The sequence below is a fragment of the Haemorhous mexicanus genome, chromosome 3 (genome assembly GCF_027477595.1).
Source record: "Haemorhous mexicanus isolate bHaeMex1 chromosome 3, bHaeMex1.pri, whole genome shotgun sequence".
Lineage (NCBI taxonomy): Eukaryota > Metazoa > Chordata > Aves > Passeriformes > Fringillidae > Haemorhous > Haemorhous mexicanus.
In genome coordinates this window covers 112,556,066-112,583,143 of record NC_082343.1, presented here as the reverse complement: position 1 = coordinate 112,583,143, position 27,078 = coordinate 112,556,066, and the positions used below count along the sequence as shown (strand labels likewise).

The 27,078-nt window shown below is 43.3% G+C and overlaps 3 protein-coding genes across 10 annotated transcripts in view; 1 reads left to right on the top strand and 2 right to left on the bottom strand.

Moving 5' to 3' along the window:
* CLIC5 (chloride intracellular channel 5) overlaps window positions 1–1,097 on the bottom strand; it is a 74,773-nt gene extending 73,676 nt beyond the window's left edge. Inside the window, exons 1-2 of the mRNA XM_059843055.1 lie at window positions 686–1,097; window positions 404–497 (exon numbers count right to left, since the gene is read on the bottom strand). The gene's annotated coding sequence lies outside the window, so the exon portion shown is untranslated. The remainder of the gene's footprint in view (window positions 1–403; window positions 498–685) is intronic.
* On the bottom strand, window positions 83–26,360 carry ENPP5 (ectonucleotide pyrophosphatase/phosphodiesterase family member 5). Of its 4 annotated transcripts, none has more exons than XM_059843046.1 (4): window positions 25,992–26,255; window positions 23,561–24,430; window positions 20,225–20,401; window positions 83–497 (listed from the first exon to the last, which is right to left on the bottom strand). In XM_059843046.1, the coding sequence occupies exons 2-4, from the start codon at window positions 24,423–24,425 to the stop codon at window positions 346–348; spliced, it is 1,194 nt and encodes a 397-aa protein (XP_059699029.1). In that variant the 5' UTR covers window positions 24,426–24,430; window positions 25,992–26,255; the 3' UTR covers window positions 83–345. The 4 variants fall into 4 exon arrangements, with proteins under 4 accessions (XP_059699029.1, XP_059699028.1, XP_059699026.1 ...); XM_059843045.1 differs by lacking the exon at window positions 83–497 and adding an exon at window positions 14,391–15,350; XM_059843043.1 differs by lacking the exons at window positions 83–497; window positions 25,992–26,255 and adding exons at window positions 15,329–18,894; window positions 26,265–26,360.
* Window positions 4,656–12,669, top strand: ENPP4 (ectonucleotide pyrophosphatase/phosphodiesterase 4). 5 transcript variants are annotated; one of them, XM_059843050.1, is made up of 4 exons: window positions 4,656–4,805; window positions 6,489–7,351; window positions 8,287–8,457; window positions 10,829–12,669. In XM_059843050.1, the coding sequence occupies exons 2-4, from the start codon at window positions 6,529–6,531 to the stop codon at window positions 11,191–11,193; spliced, it is 1,359 nt and encodes a 452-aa protein (XP_059699033.1). In that variant the 5' UTR covers window positions 4,656–4,805; window positions 6,489–6,528; the 3' UTR covers window positions 11,194–12,669. The 5 variants fall into 5 exon arrangements, with proteins under 5 accessions (XP_059699033.1, XP_059699032.1, XP_059699031.1 ...); XM_059843049.1 differs by having other exon boundaries at window positions 4,674–4,826; XM_059843048.1 differs by having other exon boundaries at window positions 4,681–4,866.
* Window positions 26,361–27,078: the final 718 nt, after the last annotated feature.

Genomic DNA, 27,078 nt, shown 5'->3' with positions numbered 1-27,078 from the left:
ACATACTACAAGGGACGTGAAATAAATTCATACCGCTTTGTTTTCACTCCTAGCAACACTCAATACCTGGAGGAAATCAACCACAAACAAACTCCTGCACCATTTCCAGCCTCAGCTTTTACTTGTGTTGTTGGCAGCACCATATCTCTACACAGTTCATCAACAGTAATCCTCTATCCACTGCCAATCTTGCACTTAACAGCATGAGGACAAGACTTTATCCCACATTTTGTTCCTTTATCTGTATTCTATTTGTACTGCAGTAAGGAAAACAAACATACCAAAGAATTATTTCAGAAGACAGTGGTTTGGTAAATGTTCAGGATAACGCATTTCACGCAGGAGTCAGCACATCCTTGAAGCAGGCATCCAGAAATCCATCTGTTGTTCTGCTAAAACTGACCTGGATTCTGCAGTCTTGAGGGGCTGGTTCATGAATCCAGGACCCCACTGTAGTAATGGTGATTCACCTTCACCCCGACTTCCTTGGCTGCTGGCTGCATAAAAAGCATATTTAAAGCAAATAAATTTCACTCTGCATATGACAGACATTTCTCCACTTGGAACTATGCAAACAAGAGAAAACCACTTGGCAGAGGACACTCAATTCTCATGTTATCAACAGATTTTATATTTTAAAAATACCAGGAGTCATTGTCAACGTACATTTGAAAACCTGCTTTACCTGCTGCAGCACCTAATTGTTCCCAGTTTTGATGTTTCAAAGCCCTTTATTTTTGGTCCTCCAGTTCATTTTGTAAAACTTTACTTGATTTGGTCTTTAAGTCCGTGTTTAGAAACTCCATTGAAATACCTGAGAGCCTAAGAAATACCAACATTTTATCTGCATAACTGCTCCAAGAAAAACATTTTTATTTGCCTTTAAAAATTGGCATCATTTCAACAACCTTTTTTATCTCTGAAACTAAGCACCCTTGAAAAGCTCAGCAATCCAGTTTCAAGCCTGTTTGCAGTGGAGGCTCTGGAGCTGAAATAAAGAAGGCAAAGACACTACAGTCCTCTGTATCACCCTGTCATACAGCCTTAGGGATCTCCTTCCACATAGTTTGAGAAACAGAAAGGTTAAGAGCCCTTTTTCTTTATAGCCTCCCTATACAAGCAATGCTTTGGATTAAATGGGCACTAAAAGCTTAAGGTCTAACAAAGTTTAACAGCTGTTACTTACCCAGCTCTTTTTATGGTTTCATGAAACGTCTATTTTTTTTTTCATCTCAATTTTATAAAGATGCATCAAAACACAGTAAATTATAGGTTAAATGACAGATCTAAAAAAACCACTGAGCAAAAATGGAAACAAGGTGACAGAGGTCTCCATCACATGGATAAAATTGAGAATAAAACTGGAAATACAGGAAATATTTCTTGTTCAGGAAAGTATGGAATACAGGGCAGGGACATCTTCCACTGTGCCCAGGTTGCTCCAAGCCTCTTCCAACCTGACCTTGGACACTTCCAGGGATAGAGCAGCCACAGCTTCTTTAGGCAACATGTGCCAGGGCCTCACCACCCTCACAGGGAGGACTTTTTTCCTAATTTGCTCTTTTTAAGTTTGAAGCCATTCTCCCTTGTCTTGTCACTCTACGTTCTTGTAAAAAGTCCCTCTCCATCTTTCTTGCATGCACCTTCAGGTGATGGAAGGCCAGAGCTAGGTCACCCCTAAGCTTCTCTTCTCCAGGCTGAACAATCCAAATTAAATTAGTCCAAGTTAACCCCAAATTTAATTAATCCAGATAAATTCAGTTGCTTCACCTCTACAACACTGCCAGATAGAGGGCATGGTTTCTCATCTAAGTGTTGTACTAAACCTAGCAACTCCTGAGAATATTTTGAGGTTGCCTGCTCTTTACTTCCTGGCATTGACCAATGGTTTTTGAGCTGCAAATGCTCAATTGTACTCCAGCAATAAATCTGGACAGCTCTGGCAGCATCCAGTGCTTAGAACTGCAGCTTCTGAAGGCCAGTGTAGGCTAAAATACAACAGAGAGACAAGGTGAAGAAAGGCAAACATCTCAGTAGTGCTCAGTTTTACTCCTCTTAATGTAAGCATACATGTAACTCAGCCCTTTCTTGTAGGCAAACACTGTAAATGGAACCAAGAGCTGTATTAAACACATTAGATACATACTGGCTAAAGCAGCTCAGAGTTCAGAGCTGCTGTGGTGTGCTGCCTGTATGATGTGTCAAACTGGGCACAACACATTAGGCTGGGCTCGTGAATAAGTGAACACTGCAAATGGTTTTCAAAGCATGTGGGCAAGGGTAAACAAGAGATTACTCACAGCTTTCAGGACTGAATAGTTGAGTGAGTATGCTGCAAATGTAGGCTGGCAAAAGAGCCTCTGTGCTTAAAAGTTGCCTGCATCTGTACATAAAGTTTTTATCAAGAACTCAATAATAACTTAATTAAATTAGTCAGAAATATTGCACCTGGTCTGTTATACATTCCCTGGAGCTCTAGTTCACTTTGTGTAAAATATATATTTTTAAGGCAATACAACAAAGTAATTTATAAAGAACGTATCCCTCCTCCACATGATCAGCTGTCATGTGCATATTCACAAAGCTGAATTTGTGTAATCAAAAAGAGACTCAGAGAAAAAAAAAACACACACAAGGACCTTGACTTGAACTTGACACATAACACCTGAGTAGCTGGAGATGGATTTTTTCCCTCTTTTGCAGGCCTGTGTTTTGCCACACCTGCTACATTCCATAAATCAAGGTGAACCAGGGGTGTGTCACTTTATTCAGCCTATTGTACCACATTTTAGAGCCACTCCACAGCTGGCACACACAGGTAGCAAAACCTGCTTAACTCATACATATGTGAAAGCCATCAGGAAGAAACAAGCTGAACTCTACACTACCTGCAGAATAAACATCTAGCAGGGTACACAGAATGAAATTCAGATCCACTTCAATCACTTATGAAGCCATAAGCATCTCTTTTTCTCAGTTTTTAGGATGAAATTTAAAATAGTGATGATTTATGCTCTGTGCTATTAAAGGATGCTTCGTTTCTTTATTTACACAGAGCTGGTCTCATTGTTTTTCAGCACCAGTAACTTAACAGGTTTTGCAGAAATACTAATCCCTTCTCATAATAAAAAGGAAAACCATGGGAATGTAACTATTTCCCTTAATTTATGTAGCAAACTTACACCAGGACCCAAAACAGATCTCAACTCACTGTAGTACACGCTGCTGCAGTGGCACTCAGAGTACATTCAGCAACACCTGACCATTTCCTGCCTGTATTCTGACTTTTAGGGTAAACCATTTTTTTTCCACAAGAGACCACAAAAAGGCAATGTGTATGAAGGAATATGAACAGCCAGCTTACAGACTGTGTGACCAAAAGGGAGATGGAGTCATGGAGGAGTCATGGAGGAGTCATGCTGACGAGCAGCACTGCCTGGAAAAGGTGAAAGCCTGGGGCTGCCGGGAACCTGCAGAGGAGGCAGGAGGCAGATAATGGGCATGCTGGGAAAACACCGGGACACTCCCAAGGACGTGTCCCATCGCAGCCTTGCCTCACGGTGCCCTTCTACAACAACGGGAAGCGCAGCAAACAGCCCCAAAGTGAGCTGCATCCCGGTCCGGGGGTACAACCCATCCCTGACAAACCCCTGAGCTCCCTGGAAACATCGCATTTCTCTGCTTGGGAGGGCTTCATCCCACAGCCCCCAGGGCTCCCCTCAGCTCTGTCCCCTTCATCCCGGTGTGTGGCAGCAGGAGCAGGGCAGTGACTGTCCCTGTGCTGGGCACTGCTGAGGTGACCTCGAGGGCTGGGCCCACTTCTGGAAGGGCCCCTCAGCTCAGAAAGGACACTGAGGGGCTGGAGCGACCCTTCCCCAGCTCCATTTTCTTCCCGTCCAGGGAAGGGAGTGGAGCTGGGAAGGGTCTGGAGAACAGGTCTGAGGAGGGGCAGCTGAGGGAGCTGGGAAAGGGGCTCAGCCTAGAGAAAAGGAGGCTCAGGGGTGATATTCTGGCTCTCCACAGCTCCCTGACAGGAGGGGACACCAGGTTGGGGTCGGGCTCTGCTCCCAGGGAACAAGGACGGGACAAGAGGTCATAGTCTCAAGCTGCACCACGGGAGGTTTTTACTTGGACATTAAGAATAATTTCTCCACAAAAAAGGGTACACCAACAGTTAGACATTAGAATGGGCTGCCGAGGGAAGCCGGTGGAGTCACTGTCCCTGGAGGTGTTTAAGGAAAGACTGGACGCGACATGGTGAGTTGAGAGACATGGTGTAGTTGACAAAGTAGTAATCGGCCGTAGGTTGAACTCGGCAATCTCAGAACTCTTTTCCATCTAATCGACTCTGTGACACTTCAGTCACAGAAATTCCCCGGTGCTCCCATAGCACGCGCGCTGCTGCCGCCGCGCCCCCCTCCCACAGCCCTCACAAACCGTCTCACCGCCCGCCCCTCACTTCCCGCTCCCCCCCCCACCCCCGTTCATCCCAGCGCCACGCCCCTCACACCGCAGCCAATTGGATCTCCCGCCATCGGCCCGCAGCCAATCACAGGGGGCAGAGGCCGCCCTCGCCGATGAGCTCCCGCGCCCCCCCCCCCCCCCCCGCAGGGCCCGTCAGTCGCCGGTTGGGGCTGCGCGGGCGGCGGGTGCGCAGGCGCCGAACCCCCCCCCCCCTCCCCCCGCTGCCCCCGGTCACCTCCGGTGCCGCCCGTACGTCCCGGCCCGAGCAGAGCCGGAGCGGCACCTCACGGTGGGGCCCCGGCGGGACCGGGGCGTCCCGCGGCTGGACGCTGTGGGGGACGGTGAGCCCGGTCTGAGTGCGGGTGAGGGACAGGCGCGGGGGAAACCGACCCGGAGCGCCCGGTTAGTCGGCGGTGCCGTGTGTGCGCGCTTTGCAGGCGGAATAACCTCCGTTCTGACCGAGCCGAGCAACTCCAAAACCCGGTCGGGAGGCGCGGGAGCAGGTGGTCTAGCGTTGGTGGTATTTCACAGCTGGCTTGCTTTGCTGGGCTTGCCTGACGCAGAGTTAATTTTTGGTTAGAGCATGCCATTTGTGTATAAAAGCGCCGGTGCTGAGCAGCTGCGGAGCATTCCGAAGGGAACACCGCGGGTTTGCCTCTTACTGCGCTGTGGAAAACTCTGGTTCTGCTTTTTAAAGCACCTGACAACATCGAAGGGGTGATCTCGCCGCTGCGTTGCGCTTCCCATTTATTTTCTCCTTTTCTTTAAAAGGCATGTGTCCTCCAAGTCCTCGGTGCTAAGAGAAGCTTGACGATCCTTGTAACTTTTGTATCTTCTGCAGACAATTTAACTCTTGGAAACCGGGGCGGAGGATGGCTTCCCGTACTTTGAATTCCCGTCGCTGCTAAAGCTACCGCTAACATTAAAGCTCCTTACGCCTTTAAAATAAACCTGCCGTTTTCAGGAGCTTGCGGGAAGGATTGATGTTAAAAATGCTGGGAAGGCAGCTGCTGTGCCTCCTAGAATCACAGTTTGTCTGCACATAAAGGAAGATAAAGGATAAAAGAAATATAAAGGGAAAAATTGCGGGAATGGGGCTCTTCTTGAGAAGCAAGTACACTGCCTAACAATATTGCAGAAGGTTTTGTGAAACCTGGAGCTTCACTTCCTCTTTTAAAGACTGAGAGCATCGTTCTGTAGCTTCCTAAACAAAGTGCTTAAGTCACACATAATACATTAAAAGAGAGGGTCAAAGCTTACAGATTATACCTGGCACTCATAACCATTAATTCCTTGCTGAGAAATACTTACCTCATAGCTTAGGTTATTAATTTTGAGTTTTTTTATAGAGAGAAAAGTGTGGTGTAAAAAGGACAGGTTTAAGTGCTGTTATGGTAGATGTAGAGCAGCTTAAAAGGAAAGGAGAAGTTTCTCCTGACAGTTCTGTACAGAACTGTCAGGAGAAACAGAATGAACAATGAGTAAATGGGACTGTTGAAAGGCTGAAAAGTCTTCCAGCAACTCCAAAGGGTGGAAACCATAAAAGGAAAGGTGAGATGAAAAGGGAAAACTACAATTATAGTAGGAAAGACTGCTGACATGAATAGTAATGTGTAATAAGAATTTATGGCTGCTGAGGACTCTTAAATGTGGGTCTGGAACTGTTCAAGTGCTTGTGCCTATGCTTCAACACAAGGAAAAATACTGATTTTCTGTCTTGGAATGTAGAATTGGAATGGGACACACACAACAATGGAGTAACTGATCAAAAGAAAACAATCCTTCCTTTCATTTAGTCTTCAGTGGGAAAAATCTCTGCACATTTGTTTTAATATATGAAGAACTGACAATATGTGAGAAACCCCTGAAGTCAGTAGGGAAATCCACTGTTGACTCAAGTGGTTGTTTAGACTGGGTGTTTTGAAATTACCCTCTGGAAGGAAGATGTATATAATGTATAGCTAGTTAAACTGGTCACTTTAGAATTGTTTTGGTTACATGCCTTGTCTGTTTAAATTTTTCAGGTGCATCTGATTACCAGCTGGAAGCTTCAAAGTCTCCACAATGAGCTCGATGTTGATGTTGTTTTTTGCTGGAATCCTCCTCTGTTGTGCTCACTCAGCTGGTGACTCGGTACCCAAGTTGCTCCTTGTGTCCTTTGATGGCTTCAGGGCCGACTACTTGGAAACCTACAAACTTCCACATCTGCAGGAATTCATTGAGGATGGTGTGCTTGTAAAAGAAGTCAGGAATACTTTCATCACCAAGACCTTCCCAAACCATTACACCATAGTGACAGGTTTATATGAGGAAAGCCATGGCATTGTGGCTAATGACATGTACGATGCAGATGCCAAGAAAAATTTTTCACAGTTCAATGATTCAGATCCCTTCTGGTGGAATGATGCAGTTCCAATTTGGGTAACAAACCAACAACAGGGGAAGGGAGCAAGTGCTGCTGCAATGTGGCCCGGTAGTGATGTAAAAATCAACAACACAACGCCTCATTTCTTTATGAAGTACAACTTCTCTGTGAAGTTTGAGGAGAGAGTGGAGAGAATTGTTGAGTGGCTGAACAGCTCTGACCCCGTGGTCAATTTTGCTGTGCTCTACTGGGAAGAACCGGATGCAAGCGGGCACAAGTACGGCCCGAGTGACACCCAGAACATGCACAGAGTGTTGGAAGAAGTGGATAAACATGTTGGTTTCCTTATGAACAAACTGAAGGCATCGGGCCTGTGGGACACTGTAAACGTCATAATAACAAGTGACCATGGAATGGCCTCCTGTTCTGCAGAGAAGCTGATTGTCCTGGATGAGTGCATCGGGCGCAGTAACTACACCCTGATAGACAGGACTCCCGTTGCTGCAGTGCTGCCAAGGCAGAGTATGTTTGGGTTTGGTTATTTTTTAAAGCATATACTGAGAATTAATTCTTATTTATCTTGCCTCTAAAAAGTACACAGTATGCTAGGCTGTTCTAATCTTTTGCAAACGTATGGAGTTCATGTTCCAAAACTTTGACATAAGGAGTAAAGAATGATGGTTTATTTTTATTTGGAAGTTTGTTTTGGCAATCAGTGGGACAAGGAGAGTTTCTTGTCAAATTACTGTGGCTGATAAGGATGACCCTGGTACAGGTGGTTGAGAAAGTAGGTGGGTACTTAGTTTGCCTGCTCACTTAGTCTATGCAGCTGTGATTCACAGTGAGCATAAAATAAACCCATGTGTTTATTCAGAATAAAAGCCGTCATTGTGTAAATTTCCAAGAATCTATTCCCAACTTTGATCGTTTTACCACTTCTGTTTTTGTGAGTGAAACTTAAGATTTTGTACCATGAATTCCATTTTTGTGTCTCAGAGTAGTCCCCAGCAGGCATGTCTGAAATCTTGTCATTACTGGCCTCTCCGTGGCCAGACTAATAAAGTCTGAATAAAGGAATCACAGAACAAAGTGATTCCTACAGTTAAAAAAAAAAAAAAAATTTACTGCATTGGATAAAATATTGACTACTTGAGGGGGTGATTGCTTTCTCTTGATTTCTCTGCTTGAATTTTGCCATTGAAGCCCAGATGGTAAGATGAGTTGTACGTCCACACCCACATCTTGGAGGAGTCTGATTTAAAATGAAAGCAAATTTTGAAATTCACCTTAACCATTGCAACATTTCGTAAGGGATGCAAAAAAATTCCTTTTCTACGTGTTTTTTAAAAATTATTATTAATTATTTTGAAATAATGGATCTTAGGTTTAATGACAGATAATTGTAGTAAACAGGAGTTAATTTCCAGCTGTTTCACGTGCAATATTTTCCTTGGCAGACAAAGAAGATGTGTATAACTTACTCAAAAATTGCAGCAGTCACATGAAGGTTTATCTGAAAGAAGAAATTCCAGACAGATTCCATTATCGCCATCACAAGAGAATCCAGCCCATAATTCTGGTTGCAGATGAAGGCTGGACAATTGTACAGAACGAGTCCCTTTCCAAGTGTAAGTGTGTGTTCCTCTGTGGTTTGTGTGGGTAAACTGCCTTGTTTCTATTCCAGCCAGCTGCAGGATGGTTCTCATTTAGTGAGGAGAGTCCTGGCACTGTGCAGGTTTAGGAATAGTGCAGCATTTTCTAGAACATTCTCAGCCTGAGCCTGGAGTGTTTAACAGATGAGGAGGAGATGGGGAATATTCTGTTGCCTGAAACACTTTGTCATGTTTGACTTAATAGTCCGAGTTATCTTAGGCAGGTTAGCAGTCTGTCTCAGGCTTTCCCTGGAGTGTGGTTTGACTTTTTATTGTATATAAAATACACATGTAGGGATGCATAAATCGAAGCATGCTACACACATTTAATATTACAGTACGTGTTCTAGGGAATGAAAGTAAATGGCAGGAAATACTAAAAATAGTAGGAACACGCAACATGTTTGAAAGACAAAACTCAACAGGTGTCACTTCTCAGTGTCTTGCTATGCTGTGCACTTTCTTCCTGCTAGAATGTCAAATTACACATACATCTATATGGTTTTTTATGTATGTGTATATATTTCCAGGTGTTCCACATGCAGGGTTTTTTTTGGCAGACAAGAGGCATGGATAATTTACAGAAAAAATGCAACAGTCATGTGAAAGTGTATCTCAAAGAAGAAATTCCAGATAGATTTCCTTGTTTTAATACTATGAAAATCAACCTGTAATTCTGGTTGCAGATGAAGGCTCAGAGTGTGTGTGTATATGTGTGTTCAGAAAGTGATTAGACAGATTCTTGGTAGGAAAATCCATGAATAGAAATTAAATACAGAAGTACCAACTTCTGGGAAGTTTCTGAGCAGCCAACAGCTCAGGCTGGTTGGTAGGGTCAGGGATATCCCTCTTGGATACTTCCCTGTATGACTGCTTGGAGGCAGGGTGTTGAGTGGTGTGAAATCCTGGTTGCACCCAGTTTGGTTGATCTTACTGTCTGCCCTTTGCAGAATAAAGTTCAGGTTTTTTCAGTATTTGTCCAGAAGTACTACTTTTTAATGCAGGATGTGTTTATATTTTAATTTCCCCATGGATTTGCTACAATTATCTTCAATTTGGCAACATGTAGCACAGGTGTTCTCTGATCAGAGTTCTCTTTTTCTTGTTTCTGCTTAGATTCAATTTCATGTACCTAAAAGTAGTACATGAATATTTATAAGGAACAGCATTGTAGCAGTTGAAGTAAATCTCTTTTCAAATCAATTTTATTTGTGAAGGCTTCCCAGAATCAGGCAGAGGAGGTTTTAGCCTAAAAGCCTGTTTAAGGTTTATTGTCTTCATGGACAAAGTGGCAGCGCAGTGCAAATGTACCAGAAACTCCACATACCAGAATCCTACTTCAGAGGTGAAAAAATGAGACCTTCATTGGAGAGAGAACTTGGAGTAGCTCTGTTCAGAACAAACAAGTAGTAAAAGGCAGGGAAAACAATCTAGAAACATGAGTCAAAATAAGATGTGGTAACAGAATGGTGGAAAACATTAAAAAGGGCTAGAGGAAGCTCACAGAAGTGGTGAGTGTGACATAATCAGTTGGAATCTGGATGTTTTGCATCAGAAGCTTTAGGAACGCACCCAAGGAAACAGTTCTCAGGGATATTCCTCCACTGTTGCTAAGAAATAGACTCAAATGCAGTCACTCAAATACTGCGCTGTGAGAGACTTCTGGCACCTTAGGTTTTTCAGGAATGCTGTTAGGAAATTTGACAATGGCTGCTCTTTAGCTGTTTATAGTCTTTAAAACCTACCAGATGTCCAAGTTCTCCTGACCTTTTAGCCACAAAGGTTTTGCTGTGTGCCTGCCAGAGGTACAGTGATCCTTTGTCTTTCGGTTTTGACTCTCTGGGTGTCCCTTCAGCTAAAGTACTTTATCTGATAAGCATGAATTGAGGGTATTTAATATGCTCAAACTGAGCACTATCAAGGGAAGGGTGCCTGATTTTTAGTAAGTAATTAAAGTGTCCACTCTGCAAGAAGAGATGACTTTCTTAAATCTGAGGAGTAAAAATTTGCATTCTATCTATTGACTCATTGTAGAATGGCAACCTCCTTTTCAACTTTGGCATGAAGAATGGGAAGGGGAATACTGGAAATGTTAAGCACTGAAAGGAAAAGAGATTAATAGGAGGGGGAACCATGGGGAGAGGCCAGTATGGGAAAAGACTTGTGGGGTTTGGGGGAAGAGGGAAGGAACTCTGGCTTCCTTCTGCGGTTGATCCGACAGTTGCTTTTATGTTGTGCATTAACCTTTGGTGAGCACATGTGCTTTGGGGGTGGGGGAGATGGGGAGAGGAGCAGTGGCTCTGCAGCAGAGGCTGTGACAGTAACTGTGTGCTCTGCCCCACTGCAGTGGGGGACCACGGCTATGACAACGCCCTGCCCAGCATGCACCCATTCCTGGCCGCACGCGGTCCGGCCTTCCGGCGCGGCTACAGCCACGGCAGCCTGGCCAACGTGGACATCTACCCCATGATGTGCCACGTGCTGGGGCTCGCCCCGCGGCCGCACAACGGCACCTTCGCCAACGCCAAGTACCTGCTGGCTGACCAGTGGCGCATCAGCGTCCCTGAGGCCATTGGGATCATCATCGGGGTTTTCATGGTCCTGAGCACTTTCACCTGCATTATCATCATCTCCAAGAACAGAGTGGCTCTCTCCCGGCCCTTTGCCCGGCTCCAGTTACAGAGCGATGACGATGATCCTTTGATTGGATAGCGTGGAGGGAGCCGAGCCTCGCTTCCTACATTTTGATTTCAGGAAAACAGTTTCAATTTGCACTGGATGGCATTCTTTGTTTATGCACTTTATCTGTGTAAAATACTGTACAGCCAGACCCTGCTGATTTGTGTCACTAGTGTAATATAAAAATATTTTCATAACCAAACAGTGAACAGGTGGCTTTTTACTGGAAGAGATGCTTGACAAAATAAGGATGCTTAGTTTTTCATTCAAGCCTCTTCTGAACATTTGCAGAAGGAGACTAGCCAGAATAGACAAAGTGAATTTTAATATTTGTAAATGATAATTGCTTTTTTGTATTAAATTAATATTAACTACTTTTAGTGTTCTTGCAGCTGTGTTGGAAAGAAAAACTTTATTGAGAGTTAGGAGTTAGTATTGTTTAGAGAGTATATTCTGGTGTGCCCTTAAATTGGGGAAAGAGAAGATCGAGACTTCTGTTTATACCCCAAGTCAGCAATGTGACAAGAAATTTCTGAGAAAGATAACAGAAGTCAGTGATTAAAGAACTGGTGCATATCTCTTCTATTTTGAGCAATAAACTATGTGGTTCAGCACTTACAAGCCTGGGCACATGGCTCTGGCATTTCTGGATATGTGTCTCTGGATGACTTAGATCCACAGGTCCAGCTGGGATGGCACTGCTGCCTTATCTCAAGAAAGTTTAACCTGGGAGTCTTTGAATTACCCATTTCCATCAGCTGTAGTGTAAAATCACTGTTCCTGAACCCTATCAAAAATTTCTCAGGAGTAAATTCTGCTGAAGGTTGTCTTGAGATAAAGGTGGTTCTGCCCTGTGTACCAGCTCATAATTGTCTCTTGTGAAGGCTGTTGTGCTAAAAAGCAACAACTGAAAATTTGATGTGCATGTCGTCAAGCAAGGATTTCAAACTCATACTTTAAACCTTGGAAATTTAAAGGAAGAAGTTAGTGGATCTTAATTAAAAAATAAACTCTCTATAATGCTTGAAGTACATAGATGCAAATTCCTGCTGAAGACCAGAGCTGACTGTTCTCTTAATTGAAACTCTTGATTCTTTGTTAATGGTCATCTAGTAACTTGCTATAAAAAAGTAGTTTGATTGAGAAAGCCTTAAATGGTACCTTATCTTTCAGTGAGATAAAATTGTTATTGCTAACCCAAAAAGAAAACTAGTTATCAGGTCCCTTTCCTTCAAGTCTGATGGCTTTAAAAAATAAAGTGACAGAGATACCTGGTAGCAAAGGTGTTTCTGTTTCACAGCTTCAGATTCATTGCAGTTTGGTGTTGGCCACAGCCTTTTAGTGATCCAACAGGGAGGGAGCAGGAACTTTGGAGGGAAGGGGTTACTTTGAACTGCCCACTGGAAAAAATAAATGTGAGTTTTACAAATGTGTGGAAGTTTTAGTAATGTGTGTCTTCCTCTCCAGGGATTCCATTTTACTCTATTAAAAACACAATTCAAAACCTAACCAATTCTGCTTTTCTTTTTTTTTTTAATAACTACTAATTATTACTTACTAATTCTTTACTCTGAATTAATCTGAACTTGAAAGAGTTCCGATTAATTGAAAAAGGCTCAGGCCCCTTGAAAAATCTGTGCTGTTACTGACAGGGTACTGGATTTTAGCCTGTTGATGTTCTAGTAGCTGAACTGAACACAGAGTCACTTCCTCATCCTGCCATAGTAAAATTAATTAATTACATGCACCAAGAGGTCAGGTTAATGAGTAACTACAAAGGGAATGTGTTGCAGGGTAGAACCTAGGCTTAGATATGCTGTAAAAGGGAGGATGCTTGAATTCCTATGTTGGAGAGAGTTTTGTTAGGTTCTGGTAATTCTGCTAATCCAGATTGGGGTCCTCAGAGGGTCAGTCAGTGAATTACTGGAGATGCTTTGCATCACCTGTGTTTGGAAAGGCTTGACTGAGTTTAGCTTTCTGGCAAACATCCTGTCCTCTGCCTGTGAGTATGGGGTTCTTTTCTAGAAGCTAAAAGTGATTAGGACAGTATTTTCTCCACTCTGTTCCTTCCCCCCAGCAGCTGTCACACAGAGAGTGGTTGATGTGCTCTCAGTTCCTCTGTGCATCCCCTCCCAGGCAGGTGGCAAAGCTACCAGCAAGATTTTGGTGACCAGAACTGTAAATGCTGGCTGAAGCAGGATGGCAGGACTCTGACCTGAAATAGGAATGTTGCTACAGCAGAGGAGATCAAGGTCTAAATGCATTTCTATTCCTAGCTCTAAGGCAGCACCTTCTGATGAGAACTGCTATATGCACTGAGCTGCTGTGAAACCAGTGAGTTGGCTGTGTCTGGTGGAAATCCTTACCACCCTCTGTTCCTCCTCCCTTTAGCAGGAAGATGAGACAGTGCTACTGGGGAAAGGGTTTAAAAAGGAAATTTAAGTGTCAAGTAAGTTAAACTATATGCCAGTTGCACTGCTGATTATTTTCATTTTCAAAGATGTGGTGTGGTCTGTAAAGGCGCTGAGTGTTCTTCCTGGCACAAAGGATTTCACAGTAGCTGTTGTACATCCAGTTTCATGCAGATCATGTACAAATCTAGAAAAAACATCTTTCTGTCTTTAAGACATGCAATTGATTTATTAAAGGATGATTATTTTTAACAACAGAGCCTTAAACATGACAAAACATTTCCACTGCCTCATTCTGGTTTGTGTGAAGTATTTCTCACGAAAGTCAGTGGCTGATTTCCTTCTGGGCAGTCAGTTCAGAGCAAGTACAGCAAAGCTGTGGCTTGTGCTTCCTCAAGGCTGTGATAAAGGGACAGTAGTTTGTGACAACATTTCATGACTTGCTAAATAGACACAACTCAGCAATGGTCACACAGGGCAGGTTAATTCAAGGGAATTTCCTAACCCTTAACTGTCTTTGCAGTTTAGAGGGGAATAGGGGATATTTAGTGACACTTCCAGCACTGAAGGTGGATGTTTCATTACATTGACTGCCTCCATACAGGAATGCTCCACACTGGGTACAGCAGCCCTAAAACAATCCCCTCTGGGGTTCCATGTTTTTTGGGCATTGGCATCACAGAAACAGTCCCAGAATTGAGCTGATTTCACCTGACTACAGCTCTGAAACACTGCTTTCAGAAACTTGCTGCCTACACACTGCCTGTGAAAATAAACCAACTTTGTGTACCTCCAAGGACCAGACCACAGGGATAGATGTTTGCTGTAACATGCATGGTAGCATCTTTTATTGCAAAAAAACAGTAACAGAGGTTTTTTAATAGGATTCAGATTAGGATTTCATTATGGAAAGGCTAGTACCACTATTGAATTTATAATTTTCATGTGCTTACAACAATTTTTGTAGTTTTCTATCTAATAAATGCTATATCACCTTTACTGTAGGGCAGACATGCCATGAAAGGTTTATGCAGCAGCACAGATATGGCCAACACAGCATCCATGGCATTATTTAAGCAGGGAAGGAGACTGGGAAGTAAGCCTGTAAAATTTCCATTTTACAAAACAACAGGACTCAACCACTGCACATTTGTCCTTCTCCCACCTGCAGGTCAAGATTGTGCTGTTCACGCTTCTGACAGAGGTCAGGGGAGGAGGGGGGCTGAAATGAACTGATCTTTAAACTATTCTATGATTGTATGAAAAGTCAGTTTGTACAACATTTCATCTTACAACAGACTTGACAGCTCAGGCTTAATGGTTGGACTAGATGATCTTAAAGGTCTTTTCCAACCTAAGTGATTTTATGAATCTGATTTTTCTGCTTTTAAATTTTTTTTTTAAGACTGCATTTCCTGTAGCAGTATTACTGCAGCTCTTGACCAAGAAAGTCTGGAAGATTTTTTTTTTTTTAGTAAAAGAAACTGGATTTCTACTATTGGTAACCAATAGCTGTTTTTCCATATATGGCAGCAAGGTGGGAAACAAGAAGTCTGTTACGTAAGAACTGTGACCTAAAATCCCAAACTTCTATCACACTTCCAGTTATTTTTAACAAAGGCATACACTTTGCAGAGTCCAAGGAAGATCTGGGACGCATACAAGTTGAAACCATTCTTCCCCAGTCATCTCCTCCCAGTTCAAGTTTGTTTTCCAGAAGTATTTTCAATGAAGCCACAACTCCATGCTTGACAGCATTATAGCAAAGATGTCTTTTAACTTCAGAATTTCCAAACAAGAAGAAACAAAGAAAACATTTGACATCTGTATGCTCCACAGGTCAGTAATGAAACACATCATGCATCATTCCTGGTTTCCAAGTTGAAGTTACAAGCAGTACACAGTGTACTCAAATTCTCTTTCCAATAAACTTGTTTGTACATCATACAAAGTATCATATACACAGAAGCCAAATCTCATGTCCCCCCCACCCCAAAAGGTGTCTGACAAAATGTCACATCAGAGAAAAAGTCGCTACTTTTCTCCAGCGGCATCATCTGTGCTTTCAATTTCAGTAAGTTCACACCCAGTAACTTAAAACAGTTGGGCAAATGTCCTAACAAGGAACTACCCAAGAGGAACCTGCAAATACACCTAAGAATAAAGGAAATGTTTGACCCTAATCTGAAATACCCAAATGCTACAAGATTCCCTTCTTTTTTTTTTTTTTTTTTTACAAAGTTTTATTTTGCCCTCCTCAAAGAAAAGCCTCACAGTGCAATACAGAACAATGTCGTCAACAATTCTCACATTTGTGTCCACAGCCTATTCTGGTATTATTGTTACCAAACCCTTCCTGTTGGGGGAAACCTACTGCTCTGTCCTTGCTGCATATTTGGGCAGGTAAATCTAAGTCCCAAATGACTGATCAACACTGACAAACTTTGCCCCTCCTTAAAATCAAGGGTCACTTGGGCTGATGATAGAGCTACACTTGCCCCAATTAAAGTGGGGTGTAAGGAAAAGCTCTGAGATTACAACCCAGTTATTGTTACATCTGCCATGATCACTGCTATGAAATTACTGCAATAAGAATTTCTACTAAAGCAACATGTTCCAAAATGCAGAAGCTAGAGGTGAGGGTTATGGCATTGTTATGACAATTGTCACTGTTACTGCCTTATCAAAGCCTGCAGATCTTCCTTTAAATACACAATACCATTGTGCTATAATTAATTTTTAAGCTGCAAATAAGCAAGATAAGGTGGAATCAGTGCATCAGTTTGCTGTGTGCCATCCACTTTTTGGAAGGTGGATAGGGAAGGGATTAGTAACGACTCAGAGGTTTGGGTTTTGTGCTCAGATTTCCTTGGTCTCTGAAAGCTGCTGTGAACATGTTACTGGTGTCGTGGTTCAGCTGGAGCCCCTGCAGCACTCAGTTTTACCTATGCCAGTAAATTCAGCTTCAGGTACAGCTAAGGGCCAGCTGCACTAAGAATCAGCCTTACAGACCTTTTCCTTCAGTGTTTTCTTAAGAAAATGGCAATGCAGGAAAACAAGGCAGTTCACAGCACGGTAACAGCACAGAGTCAGCTGGAGTTCACAGGATTTCATATACATCCCCCAAATCAAGGGCTGTCTTCCAACAGACCTGCATTTTTCCTGCCTTCCTAAAGCTACTATTACAGCTGAACTTTCAGCATAACCCTTAAATTGGGCTATTTCATTGCCTTCCCTCTGAAGCATTCCCTGCACCCAAATGTGGTATCTGGAAATGTCCACATCTGTCTGCAAGACAGCTTGGTGCTAAGCAAGCGTCCCTACCATCACAGATGACCACAACAGATGTTCATTAAGTCTGGAATTTAGCCCAGCAAAAGGAGTTTGGTACCTCAGCCCTCCATGCAGTACTGACTGTCATGCCCTTGGTTTGGCAGAGCACATTCAAAGCCGAGGTGTTCCCATGCTTGCCCTCTGCTGGGGGCTGTGGATACAGACAAACTGCATTTAAAAATACCCAGTTTGCTACTTCTGCACTAATTTTGAAAGTTTCTTTCTCCTTCAGGCATTGTACTCACAACAAAGTGCTGAGAAATACTCTCTCATCTCACAGGGAGAAGAGGAGGAGTCTGACAATAGACAACTTTTCTCACTTCAGAACGTTTTTCATACAAAATTTAGTCAGCAGATTCTCACCATTTAAGTGAGCTCACAAAAAACCTGACAGCTACACAAGCAAGAAGATTTATTGCCACACACAATGAGAATATGTACCTTTGTTGACTCAGAATTAATATTTTTCCCTGACAGAGGTTTTCCTCTGAAAAATTAAACTCCAGTTTTACACCTTTATTTTATTATTAAAGTGTGCTTTTTCAGATTTAAGAACATTTATGGCTTAAGATTTATACAGCTGCCCCTTAAGTAATCCTGATCATCCCATTCCAAGGCCTACCCAGACAGAGCAGATAAAACACAAGTCACAAGTCAAACTCAGAATCTCAAACAGCAGACCAGGGACAAGCCTGACAACACTCTGAAATCAGCCTGAGCATTCTTGTTCCTTAACCTGTTCACCTCCCTTAGTACCACAGAAATGGAAAAGACTCCATTTGGATATACAGGTGTGGTGCTTAGACATGTCTTTATTCTGCCAGCTGCATGGAACTCCTAGAAAATTTAGTGCAGTATACAGGAAATTAAAAAAAGACCTACATTTAGCTGAAATCATATCTAAAGTGGTAAAAACCTTTATTTACTTAAAGAATTTTTTAAAACATAAAGCATCAAGCAGTTTAATGCTGATTGCTAAAGGCAGTACCACTTAAGATTTGTATTTTGGGGCTGCAGTTAACACAGTAATTTGAAGAAATATCTGTAACTCTAAACTTAGACACCTAGCACTGCATGACCTAGCTGAATAATAATATTCTTTCCTGCAGGATTTAACCCACCAAGTTATCTGTAATGGTGATCCATGCAAAAGCTTCCTTGGGCAGGGAAGAAAAATACTAACAAAGAAGTTTAGTACCATTCAGTGACTTGTTAAAATCAAAGAGACTTAAAAAAAAAACCCCTCAAAGAATAAAACAAAAAAGAGGATGAGAAATGAAATCACATTCAATAGTCTGTGAAGTGCACCCCAGTTGATGTTATCTCCCTAAAAATAGACATAACAAGGTATTTGAGGTCTAGTGTCACTACAGGTCTACGTACACACAGAGCTTCCCAGGTTTATCTAGGATATCTTCAAGCCCTGGAAGATGAAGTGGCTGCAGTGTGAAACAGGAACATGCTCTCTCTCCATCCCTGGTCTGTACATGACCCAGAGTACCAATGGATCAGCATCCATCTCCTTTTACTCCACATATTTATGCTAATCCACCTCCATTGTTTATTTTCTTTGTATAGGCTTATTTTAAGCCTCTAACAGGAAATAATCCCAGCTGTTATTAATCTTGCAGCAGTGGCTGGGCAGCTTCAGTGTGTCGGATTTGCATGGAATTTGCTTGGGCAAGGACAAAATGCTTAACAAAAACTGCAGTAAAAACAAAAACAAGCAAGCTGCCCAGGAAGACTCCTACCACGGTGGAGTAGGAATCTGCTCTACGGCCTCCAGGAACTTTCTCAGCAAGTATATCCTTCACAGCATTGAAGGAACCATTGTTGGGCAGTGGGCTGATGCCAAGCAGATGGCACAGTAAGGGGTACAAGTCTGTAGCATTCATGAATTGTTTGGTGGCATTCTTTCTGAAAGCAGGCCCAACTGCCAAAAAAATGGGATGCATTTCTGGTACAGTGTTGTCATATCCATGATTACCAACTAGAAATAAAAGATAGAGAAAGGTCAATATTCCAAAGTTGCCAAACAAGCATTGAACATTTTCCTAGAATTAGCAGAATGCAAAAAAAGGCACAGCATCCTTAGAGAGGATTGTTTTGATTGACAGCACAAATGTCTCCTAGGAAATACCAAGTCTCAGAACTACAAAGAGAAGATACCTAAAAAACCCACAACAGAGAGCACTATTTAACAAAGAGGAGGGAAAAAAGTGAGCTCATATGGCAGTAACAGCATTGTCAATGGCACACTGTGTACACCCACACTTCCTTGATTTTCCTCAAGGAAAAACTCCAACTTTGCAACTGGTGCAGATCTCTTAGAGAAAATTTTAAAAAACCATGTAGAGTCAGACTGTCCATGTGACTCCAAGGAAACACTTTGACATTTTGTCCAATTTTGTGCACCATCAACTCCTCAACTAGGAAGAACAACTCACTGGTGGATGTCCAATGCCCACTCTTGACAGGGGCATTAAAAACTGGGCACGTGTCAAACACACAGGCATAAGAAGGTGATCCCAGCAGCTACTGAAAATCTTGTTAAGTCTTGCTGATAACACACTTCAGGTTCACAACCAGCAGCAAAGTTCAAAAGGTTCTGAATTAGAAATTTAAGAACTGACCATGTAACACCTGTATTTTAGGTTACCAAGAAGGTACAGCTCACTGCCTTCATGCTACATATAATAAATCTCAAAACTGCAAGGTGAGGAACTTCAAAGTGTTGGAGGTTTTATTCCTCCACATCACCTAGAATACTTTTTTTCCTCCAATGCAAATGAAAATCACAGGTGTGCAGAAACACAATATCCAAAGACTGTGGCAATAGAATGAGGTTATTCCAAATATAGCATTCAGACAAGCTGAGAACTTTCAGAAAATGTTCTTGTATCTTCCAACTCAACCCTTCTCCAGTAAATAAGTAAAACATGATAAAACAACCCTATTCACTCTACTCAACACATTCAGTTGCAACTTTCTTTTTTAATTTCTCAGGAAGTGCTTGTTGGTTTGCTACATCCTGAAAGACATCAAGTATGGGGCCACTAAAACATGTGTGATTGATCTTATCTCAGCAAGTTTAATGTTTAAAGAAACATTAAGTGCAGATCCTCCTCCCCTAACAGTAGGATACTGCCCATCCCATCAGGGGGAAAAATTATAGATTTCACACCCTTTAGTTTTACTTCCAGCCTTTAAAAAAAAAAAGAAAAAAAAGAACATTGGTTGCTGATACTAGGAGATAAAGTACCACATAAGGTCCCTGCCTTGGAAGATACAGCAAAACACTATAAAGACAGAATACTTACGTAGAAAACCATCAGTCTTGTTTTGGACAATTTCCCATCCTTTATCAGCCACTGCTAAGATGGGCTGAATTTTACGGTTGTGTTTGTAATGAAATCTATCTGGAATCTGCTCCTTTTTATATACAGTCATGTTGGGATGAGCACTGGCCAAAGCTTCATATACTTCATCCAGTTTGCCTTCAAACAAACAAAAGAGACAAAAGACAAAAATTAAACATATCTGTGTGTTTGCTGAACTCATCAGTTAAGTTAAAATCCAGCTGAAAGAAGAGGGCAAAATGCACTTCCCCACAAGTGAATTATAACTGTAAGAGACAACAGTGTGTGCACAGAAGTTCCTGTGAGAAACCCAGAGCCTCAGTCACAGTAAGATCCCCCTCAGCACCAGACTTCACAGCATGTTCCCAAGCAATAACTGCCTTGCTAATTTTAGAAAAATCCCTCATTTCACAGTTATCAGAATGTAAGCTTCTCACAGGAATGAGTGAGGAAGCACTCAGTTGTCTCCTGGAAAAGGAACTAAACCCTCCTAGCTTCATGCAATGCCTGAAAGCAAGAAGACACCTCCTAAACCTGTTTGTGAGGTAATGGCTGCATTCAGGCCAAATTCTGTCACCTAGCTGGCTGTGACAACAAGTGACACTTTTCATCTATTTTAAAGCAGTCTGCTGCTTTCCTTTATTATTCAGTAACAGCCAACAGCATGAACTACTCCCCTGTATTCCCAGTGCCTGCTCCTTTCCCTTCCCTAGTCTCAGTGAGCACAAACCCTCAAGAGCTCTACTGACACTGAATAAATAGGCATTTTCCACCCCCAATTCTTTCTTTGCTTATTTTCAGTTTCTGAGCTTGTCTTTCCAGTAAAAGCTACTGAAGAGCCACAACCAGTTGGTCAAGCTGGCTGGAACACCAGTGCACAGAATGGAGGAAACAGACAAACAGCCAGGAACACAAAAGCAAGTGCAGGAATTGACATCTGATCAAATTTCTTCATTCCCTGCCTCCACTTAAGGCCAGATTCCTATTGAGAGCCATGGAATGCACACAACAGACTCCTGTGACACACCAAATCCTCAGCTCTCTGACTTAGGTAAGTATTTGTGTGACACATGCAGCTGAATGCACTGTGTGTCTGCAGGCCCCTTTCAGACTGCCATTTTCAGTATCCATGGAGTTTTGAATGGGTGTCAGTGAAAAAAATCTGGGAGAAAGTGGCCAATGTTTCTAAAGAAACCATCTTCCTTTTCCCCCTCAGTTCCTAGAATCCAGTATAGAAATTCTGAAGGAATATACATTAATAGATAAATTCTGAAGGAATATACATTAATAGATACATTCTGAAGGAATATACATTAATATATGCATTCAGAAGGAAAAACATTGATGTTTCTTATGTCAAACTGGCACAAAAAAAAAAAGAAGCACTAAATTAAGATACAAAACAAAGGTCAAGATGAGACAGTAAAAGCAAAGGTATCAGAGACAGTTACAGCAACAAGAAGAGAGACTCTACTGCAACATTTCTAGGACTATTTAAGTAATAAAGTGAATTTTGCTATGCCAGCTTTCTATATGGGCTGGCAGGGAGGAGAAGCCCCAGACATAGCAGATTTAATTTTACCCTAATGATTTGAATTAATATATTTATATTAAATGCAAGAAAAAGGCCAGCCTCACCAGCTGTGGTACAGGTACAGCTTCTTTGTGAACATCTAATTAGTTCCTCACACAGACTAATACACCAGCATGGTTAAATAATGGCTTTAATCCATCTCTTGGGGAAGCAACAGACAGCCAAACAGTTAAAAGAAATTGCTGCATTTTTAAGCATTCAAACTTTTCCTCAATCTCACTAAGTTTTACCATTCCCTTGGTTTAAGAAAGACAAATTGAATAGCAGGTGAAGAATCAGTGTTATGTACTTAAGCACATATTAGTTCATACTTGAGCTGACAGTGAAACTCTTTGTTTTATAATAAAAATCACATCTGGTACCACTGAAGGAAAGAATTTTAGCTGTTCTCAAAACTAATTCTTGTTTATTGGTAGTGTAATAAATACCTGCATCTCTGAGCAAAATCAAATCCAAGCTGTTTCTGAAATCCACTGAAATGGCTTTTTTACTATTCTGTCATCTATGTGCAGCAGAGATACTGTTTCTTTTCAGCATTTAGCAGAGAGGAGAATCAAGTTACACATCTTAAAGTTCTCCTTTATTGCACTAGGGAGGTGTCAGCACTGATGTTTACTTTTACAGCTTCTTTAATTGCTAATGAGAACATCTTGGGCAACCTCTGTGGGGATGAAACTTCCAAACTTGGCTCTTTTATCACCACAGAGAGAAACAGCACCCAGCTACAGGGCCTGACTGCTCAGGCAGCAGAGACCTCAGTTTGGACATACTCACATTTTAATCTGGAGTTCTCTTCAAATTAAAAATGACAAGACACATTTGTTCATGCTTTAATTAAGTGACTTACAGGTCACTTAATTCTGCAAAATACTCTCCCTGCTTAGGCATTAAATACAGAGTACTATCTATCCATTATTCATGCAAATGTTGCAGAATTCTTAAAAAACACCTTTCCAGAAGGTCACCTTGAAATTCAACCTCCAAATTAGCACTTTTTTGTGTGGGCAGGGGTGTTATTTTCCAGGTTTACACTTTTGCACCAAGTAGTTTACAGTACTTGATCATCAAAATAAAGAGCAGATGCATTAGTGACACTAAACATACACCTGACACCTCAGCAACCCTTAGATGACTGCAACCAGATTTCAGATTTTGATTCCAATGTTGTTCTTGCCCATCTTTATCTCAATAAAAATTGTATGAATGTAACTGGCTGGCTGTTCAGCGTGATGGGGAGAAAAAAACTCAGTGAACTACAATAGCTGGCAGCCAATCAAATAGCCAACATAGGCTTTCTTTTTATCAAAGATCCCCATCTGTTCTCAGTTTACTGTTTGAGTTAGAAATATAATTCTTCCACTGTGGCTTCAGCATCTTGATGAAAGGCAAGATATGTAACATTCAGGTGTTATCTATCTAGAGCACCATTCAGCCTTGATAATGCCATTAGATTATCTTACTTCTCACAAGGACTAAAGGATCCTTGGCAATATTAGTCAACAGCAAACAGATTTGCTCCCTTTTATTTTCTGAAAGTTCATCCAGGCTTTTGACAGAGGCCACAAAAAGAACAAAGGGATCCTGCCAGTACTCCTTATTCCAGGCTGGTATCCTATTGCCATCAGTGCTGCTACCACCAACTCAGTCTACAAAGTTTGGATACTCAAGTACCTCCTCAGGAACGTTACTGCTGTAGCTCCTACCTTCTTTTGGCAAAATGGCTACTGCAGGGGAGTGGTCGATGACTGTATAGAGCTCTCTGCTCACGTACTGATCGAGCTCGATGAGCCTTTCTGAGGACGACTGTGACATTCCGTGATCGCTCGTGACTATGACATTTATCACATCCCACAGCTTTGCTTTCTTCAGTTCAGAAATGAGATATCCCAGTTTTCTGTCAATGTCACTGATTATTGCTCCCATAAGTGGGTTTTCTGGGCCCAGAAAGTGTCCCGTCTCATCAGGCTGTTCCCAGTACAAGAGACCAAAGTTGATGGGTTCTTCTGATGTAAACCACTCAATGAGCTTTGCTACCCTGTCTTCAAAGGGAACAGATTCATTGTAGGGCATGTAATGTGTAGGCAAGACTCCGTGTATCTTCACATCTGTTCCAGGCCACATAGCAGCACCAGATCTGTGTCCTTCCCTCTGGTTCGTCACCCATATTGGACTGGCCTCTTCCCAGAACCTGGAGTTGTGGGTGTTCATTTTGTTCAGGGAGAAGGATTCATTCAGGACAGGGTCATACATCTCGTTAGCCACGATGCCGTGGCCCTCAGCATAGAGCCCTGTCACCAGGGTGTAGTGGTTGGGGTAGGTCTTGGTGATGAACACGTTGGTCACCTGCCTGACGTGCACGCCGTTCTCCATGGCATAGTGGAAGTTGGGAGTGGACACCCTGTAGATGTAATCCCACCGAAACCCATCGAACGACACCAGCAGCACCCCGGGCTGGGCTGGCTGGAGACATGGTGCACTTGGAAAAGAGAGTAAGAAAATTCCCAGGACTTTCCAATAACTGCTCATGGCTATTCTGGAAGGCATCTGTCCCCTCTTCTGAGGCAACATGGCATCTGTTGAGTACAGGCAGAAGTTGTCAAAGTCATAACTTAGTTTTAAGAATGAGTGGCTAAAATATTCCTTATGTATTTATATACTCTAAGATATATTTTACAAAAGCATGCACTGACAGGAAAAGGGGTAATGGCTTCCAACTGCCAGAAGGTAGGGTTAGATTAGATATTAGGAACAGATTATTTACTGTGAGGGGGGTGAGGCCCTGGCACAAGTCCAGAGAAGCTGTGGCTGCCCCATCAATGAAAGTGCTCAAGGCTAGGCTGGACAGAACTCTGAGCAACCTGGCCTGGTGGAAGGTGTCCCTGTCCATGCCAGGGGCTTGGAACCAGATGACATTTAAGGCCCCTTCCAACACAAAACATTCTGTGATTCTAATTCTGATCATAAGACTCAAGGATTTTGACTCCTCCTAGCTATGACAGGCATTCCTCATCTAACAGTCCTTATTATGTCCTTATCTGACAAAATATGACACATAATTTCACTTTGTATTGGCTTGTGCTCCCCTGCCCCAGTTTCCTCCTGTTCTTCCCAAACAATTTCTTGTTTAAAACTCAGATACCTACTCAAAGCAAGATCCCTGTAAGAAGCCTCAGACAGAACTTCCTTGTCTGTAACTGACCTAAAATTTCATGCTAATATTCCCCACTTTTTGTTCAACAGCATAATTTAACCACAAGACCAGATATTGCTGAATCCAATCTTGCATATGGGCAGTACCAATATTCCTTACAGTTCCCTTTAGGTTCCCATTTTTCAGCAATCCTCTGCAACTCAATCACCACTGAAATTCAGCTGAAAACAGTGAATATGCAACCAATAAACCCATCTTAATACTCAGAATACATAAATATCCTAGTGAATATAAGAAGTTATAGTATAACAAGCATCTGAATACCACTGCAACAATGGAATGGGATCTGTGGCGGCCGCATCCCTGTAAGTGTCCAAAGCCAGGTTGGACAGGGCTTGGAACAACCTCGGCTGGTGAAAGGTGTCCCTGTCCATGGCAGGGGGTTGGTATTTAGGAGCTTTAAGGTCCCTTCCAACCCAAACCACTCTGTGATTATAGGATTCTGCAACTTGCAGGCAGTCAAATGTTATACCAAACTTTTGTCTCTCAAAATTAAAATCCAGGCCTTGAGTTCTGCTAAGAACAAACTGACATTCCAGAGACTTATATCCCCTTTCAGCAAACAACACGGACCCAAAGACTACGGATTACCTCAGATCCACCTGATGGGGGATTTCTTCCAGCTGAACATGAAGGACGAAGGGACAACACAATGTTGTGTTCATCGCAATCCCAGCTGCCAAAATAGACCTCGCCCATAAATTCCCCTTCTGAGGAGGGACAAGTATGGATTGAAGCCCTCACAAGTGAAATCAAGTCTCTACTTCTGAATTTTACACGACTAATGATCTCAGCATGATCTATAATTCTAATTCCTTAGCTGCATGCTCTCAATAAATAATAAATGACTGCTGGTTTGGGTTTTTTCCCAAGGCCTTCTCATACTGCTCTCCTGTGGATACAGCCCAACCACATTTACTGACCGGGGTCTCTGCAGAACTCGGCACCACACAACTCTGGGCACCCGAGGGGCTCTGCGGGGACGAACCCACCGGACTGCCAAGGGCAGGAGCTGCCATACGGACGCACAAGACAGACAGAGAAGCGCTCAGGGCCCCGCTCGGCGGCCGCCGGAGCCCGGCACACGCGAATGCCGAGCCCAGGCCGCCATTCCCCCCTCGGAGCGCCCGCACCCCCACCAGCCCCGGGCCGGAGGAGGCCAGGCACCCCCCGAGCCCCGGAGCCGCCGCCGTTACCTGAGGGGCCGCGGAGCAGCGGGTCCGGCCCGGCCCCGCCCGGGAGCGGCCCCGGCGCCGTCACTCAGCGCGTGCGGGGCGGGACGGCGCGGGGCGGGCCCGGCGCGAGGGGGACACGGAATTACGGAATTAATTGCGGAATTACGGAGGCACGGCGTCTTTTGGGCCGGGAGAGAGCTCTGAGAGCACAGATCCAGCCTGTGGCCGAGCACCACCGCGTCAGCTGAACCGCGGCTCTCAGTGCCATGTCCAGTCTTTCCTTGAACACCTCCAGGGACAGTGACTCCACGGCCTTCCTTAGCAGCCTATTCCAGTGCCTAATCATAATTTCTGTGAAGACATTTTTCTTGATGTCCAGCCGAAACCTCCCCTGGCTCAGCTTGAGGCCATGTCCTCTTGTCCTGTCCTTGTTCCCTGGGAGCAGAGTCCAACCCCCACCTGGCTGTCCCCTCCTCTCAGGGAGCTGTGGAGAGCCAGAATATTCCCCCTGAGCCTCCTTTTCTCCAGGCTGAGCCCCTTTCCCAGCTCCCTCAGCTGCTCCTCCTCAGACCTGTGCTCCAGACCCTTCCCCTGCTCCATTCCCTTCCCGGGACACGCTCCAGCCCCTCAGTGTCCTTCCTGAGCTGAGGGGCCCTTCCAGAACTGGGCCCAGCCCTCGAGGTCACCTCAGCAGTGCCCAGCACAGGGACAGTCACTGCCCTGGCCCTGCTGTCACACCATGGCTGCTACACCCCAGGTACCTTTGGCCTTCTTGCCCACCTGGGCACAGCTGGCTCATGTTCAGCTGCTGTCCCCAGCGCCCCAGGTCACAGAT

Bases quoted from the DNA above. Each gene is read 5' to 3' on its own strand.
- ENPP4 (XM_059843050.1), top strand. From the start codon at position 6,529: ATGAGCTCGATGTTGATGTTGTTTTTTGCTGGAATCCTCCTCTGTTGT. The intron at 7,352-8,286 runs GTATGTTTGGGT...TTTCCTTGGCAG, and splicing joins TGCAGTGCTGCCAAGGCAGA to ACAAAGAAGATGTGTATAAC. The intron at 8,458-10,828 runs GTAAGTGTGTGT...GCCCCACTGCAG, and splicing joins GAACGAGTCCCTTTCCAAGT to TGGGGGACCACGGCTATGAC.
- ENPP5 (XM_059843043.1), bottom strand. From the start codon at position 24,425: ATGTTGCCTCAGAAGAGGGGACAGATGCCTTCCAGAATAGCCATGAGC. The intron at 20,402-23,560 runs GTAGGAGCTACA...GTTTGTTTGAAG, and splicing joins AGCCATTTTGCCAAAAGAAG to GCAAACTGGATGAAGTATAT. The intron at 18,895-20,224 runs GTAAGTATTCTG...TTTTATTTCTAG, and splicing joins CAAGACTGATGGTTTTCTAC to TTGGTAATCATGGATATGAC.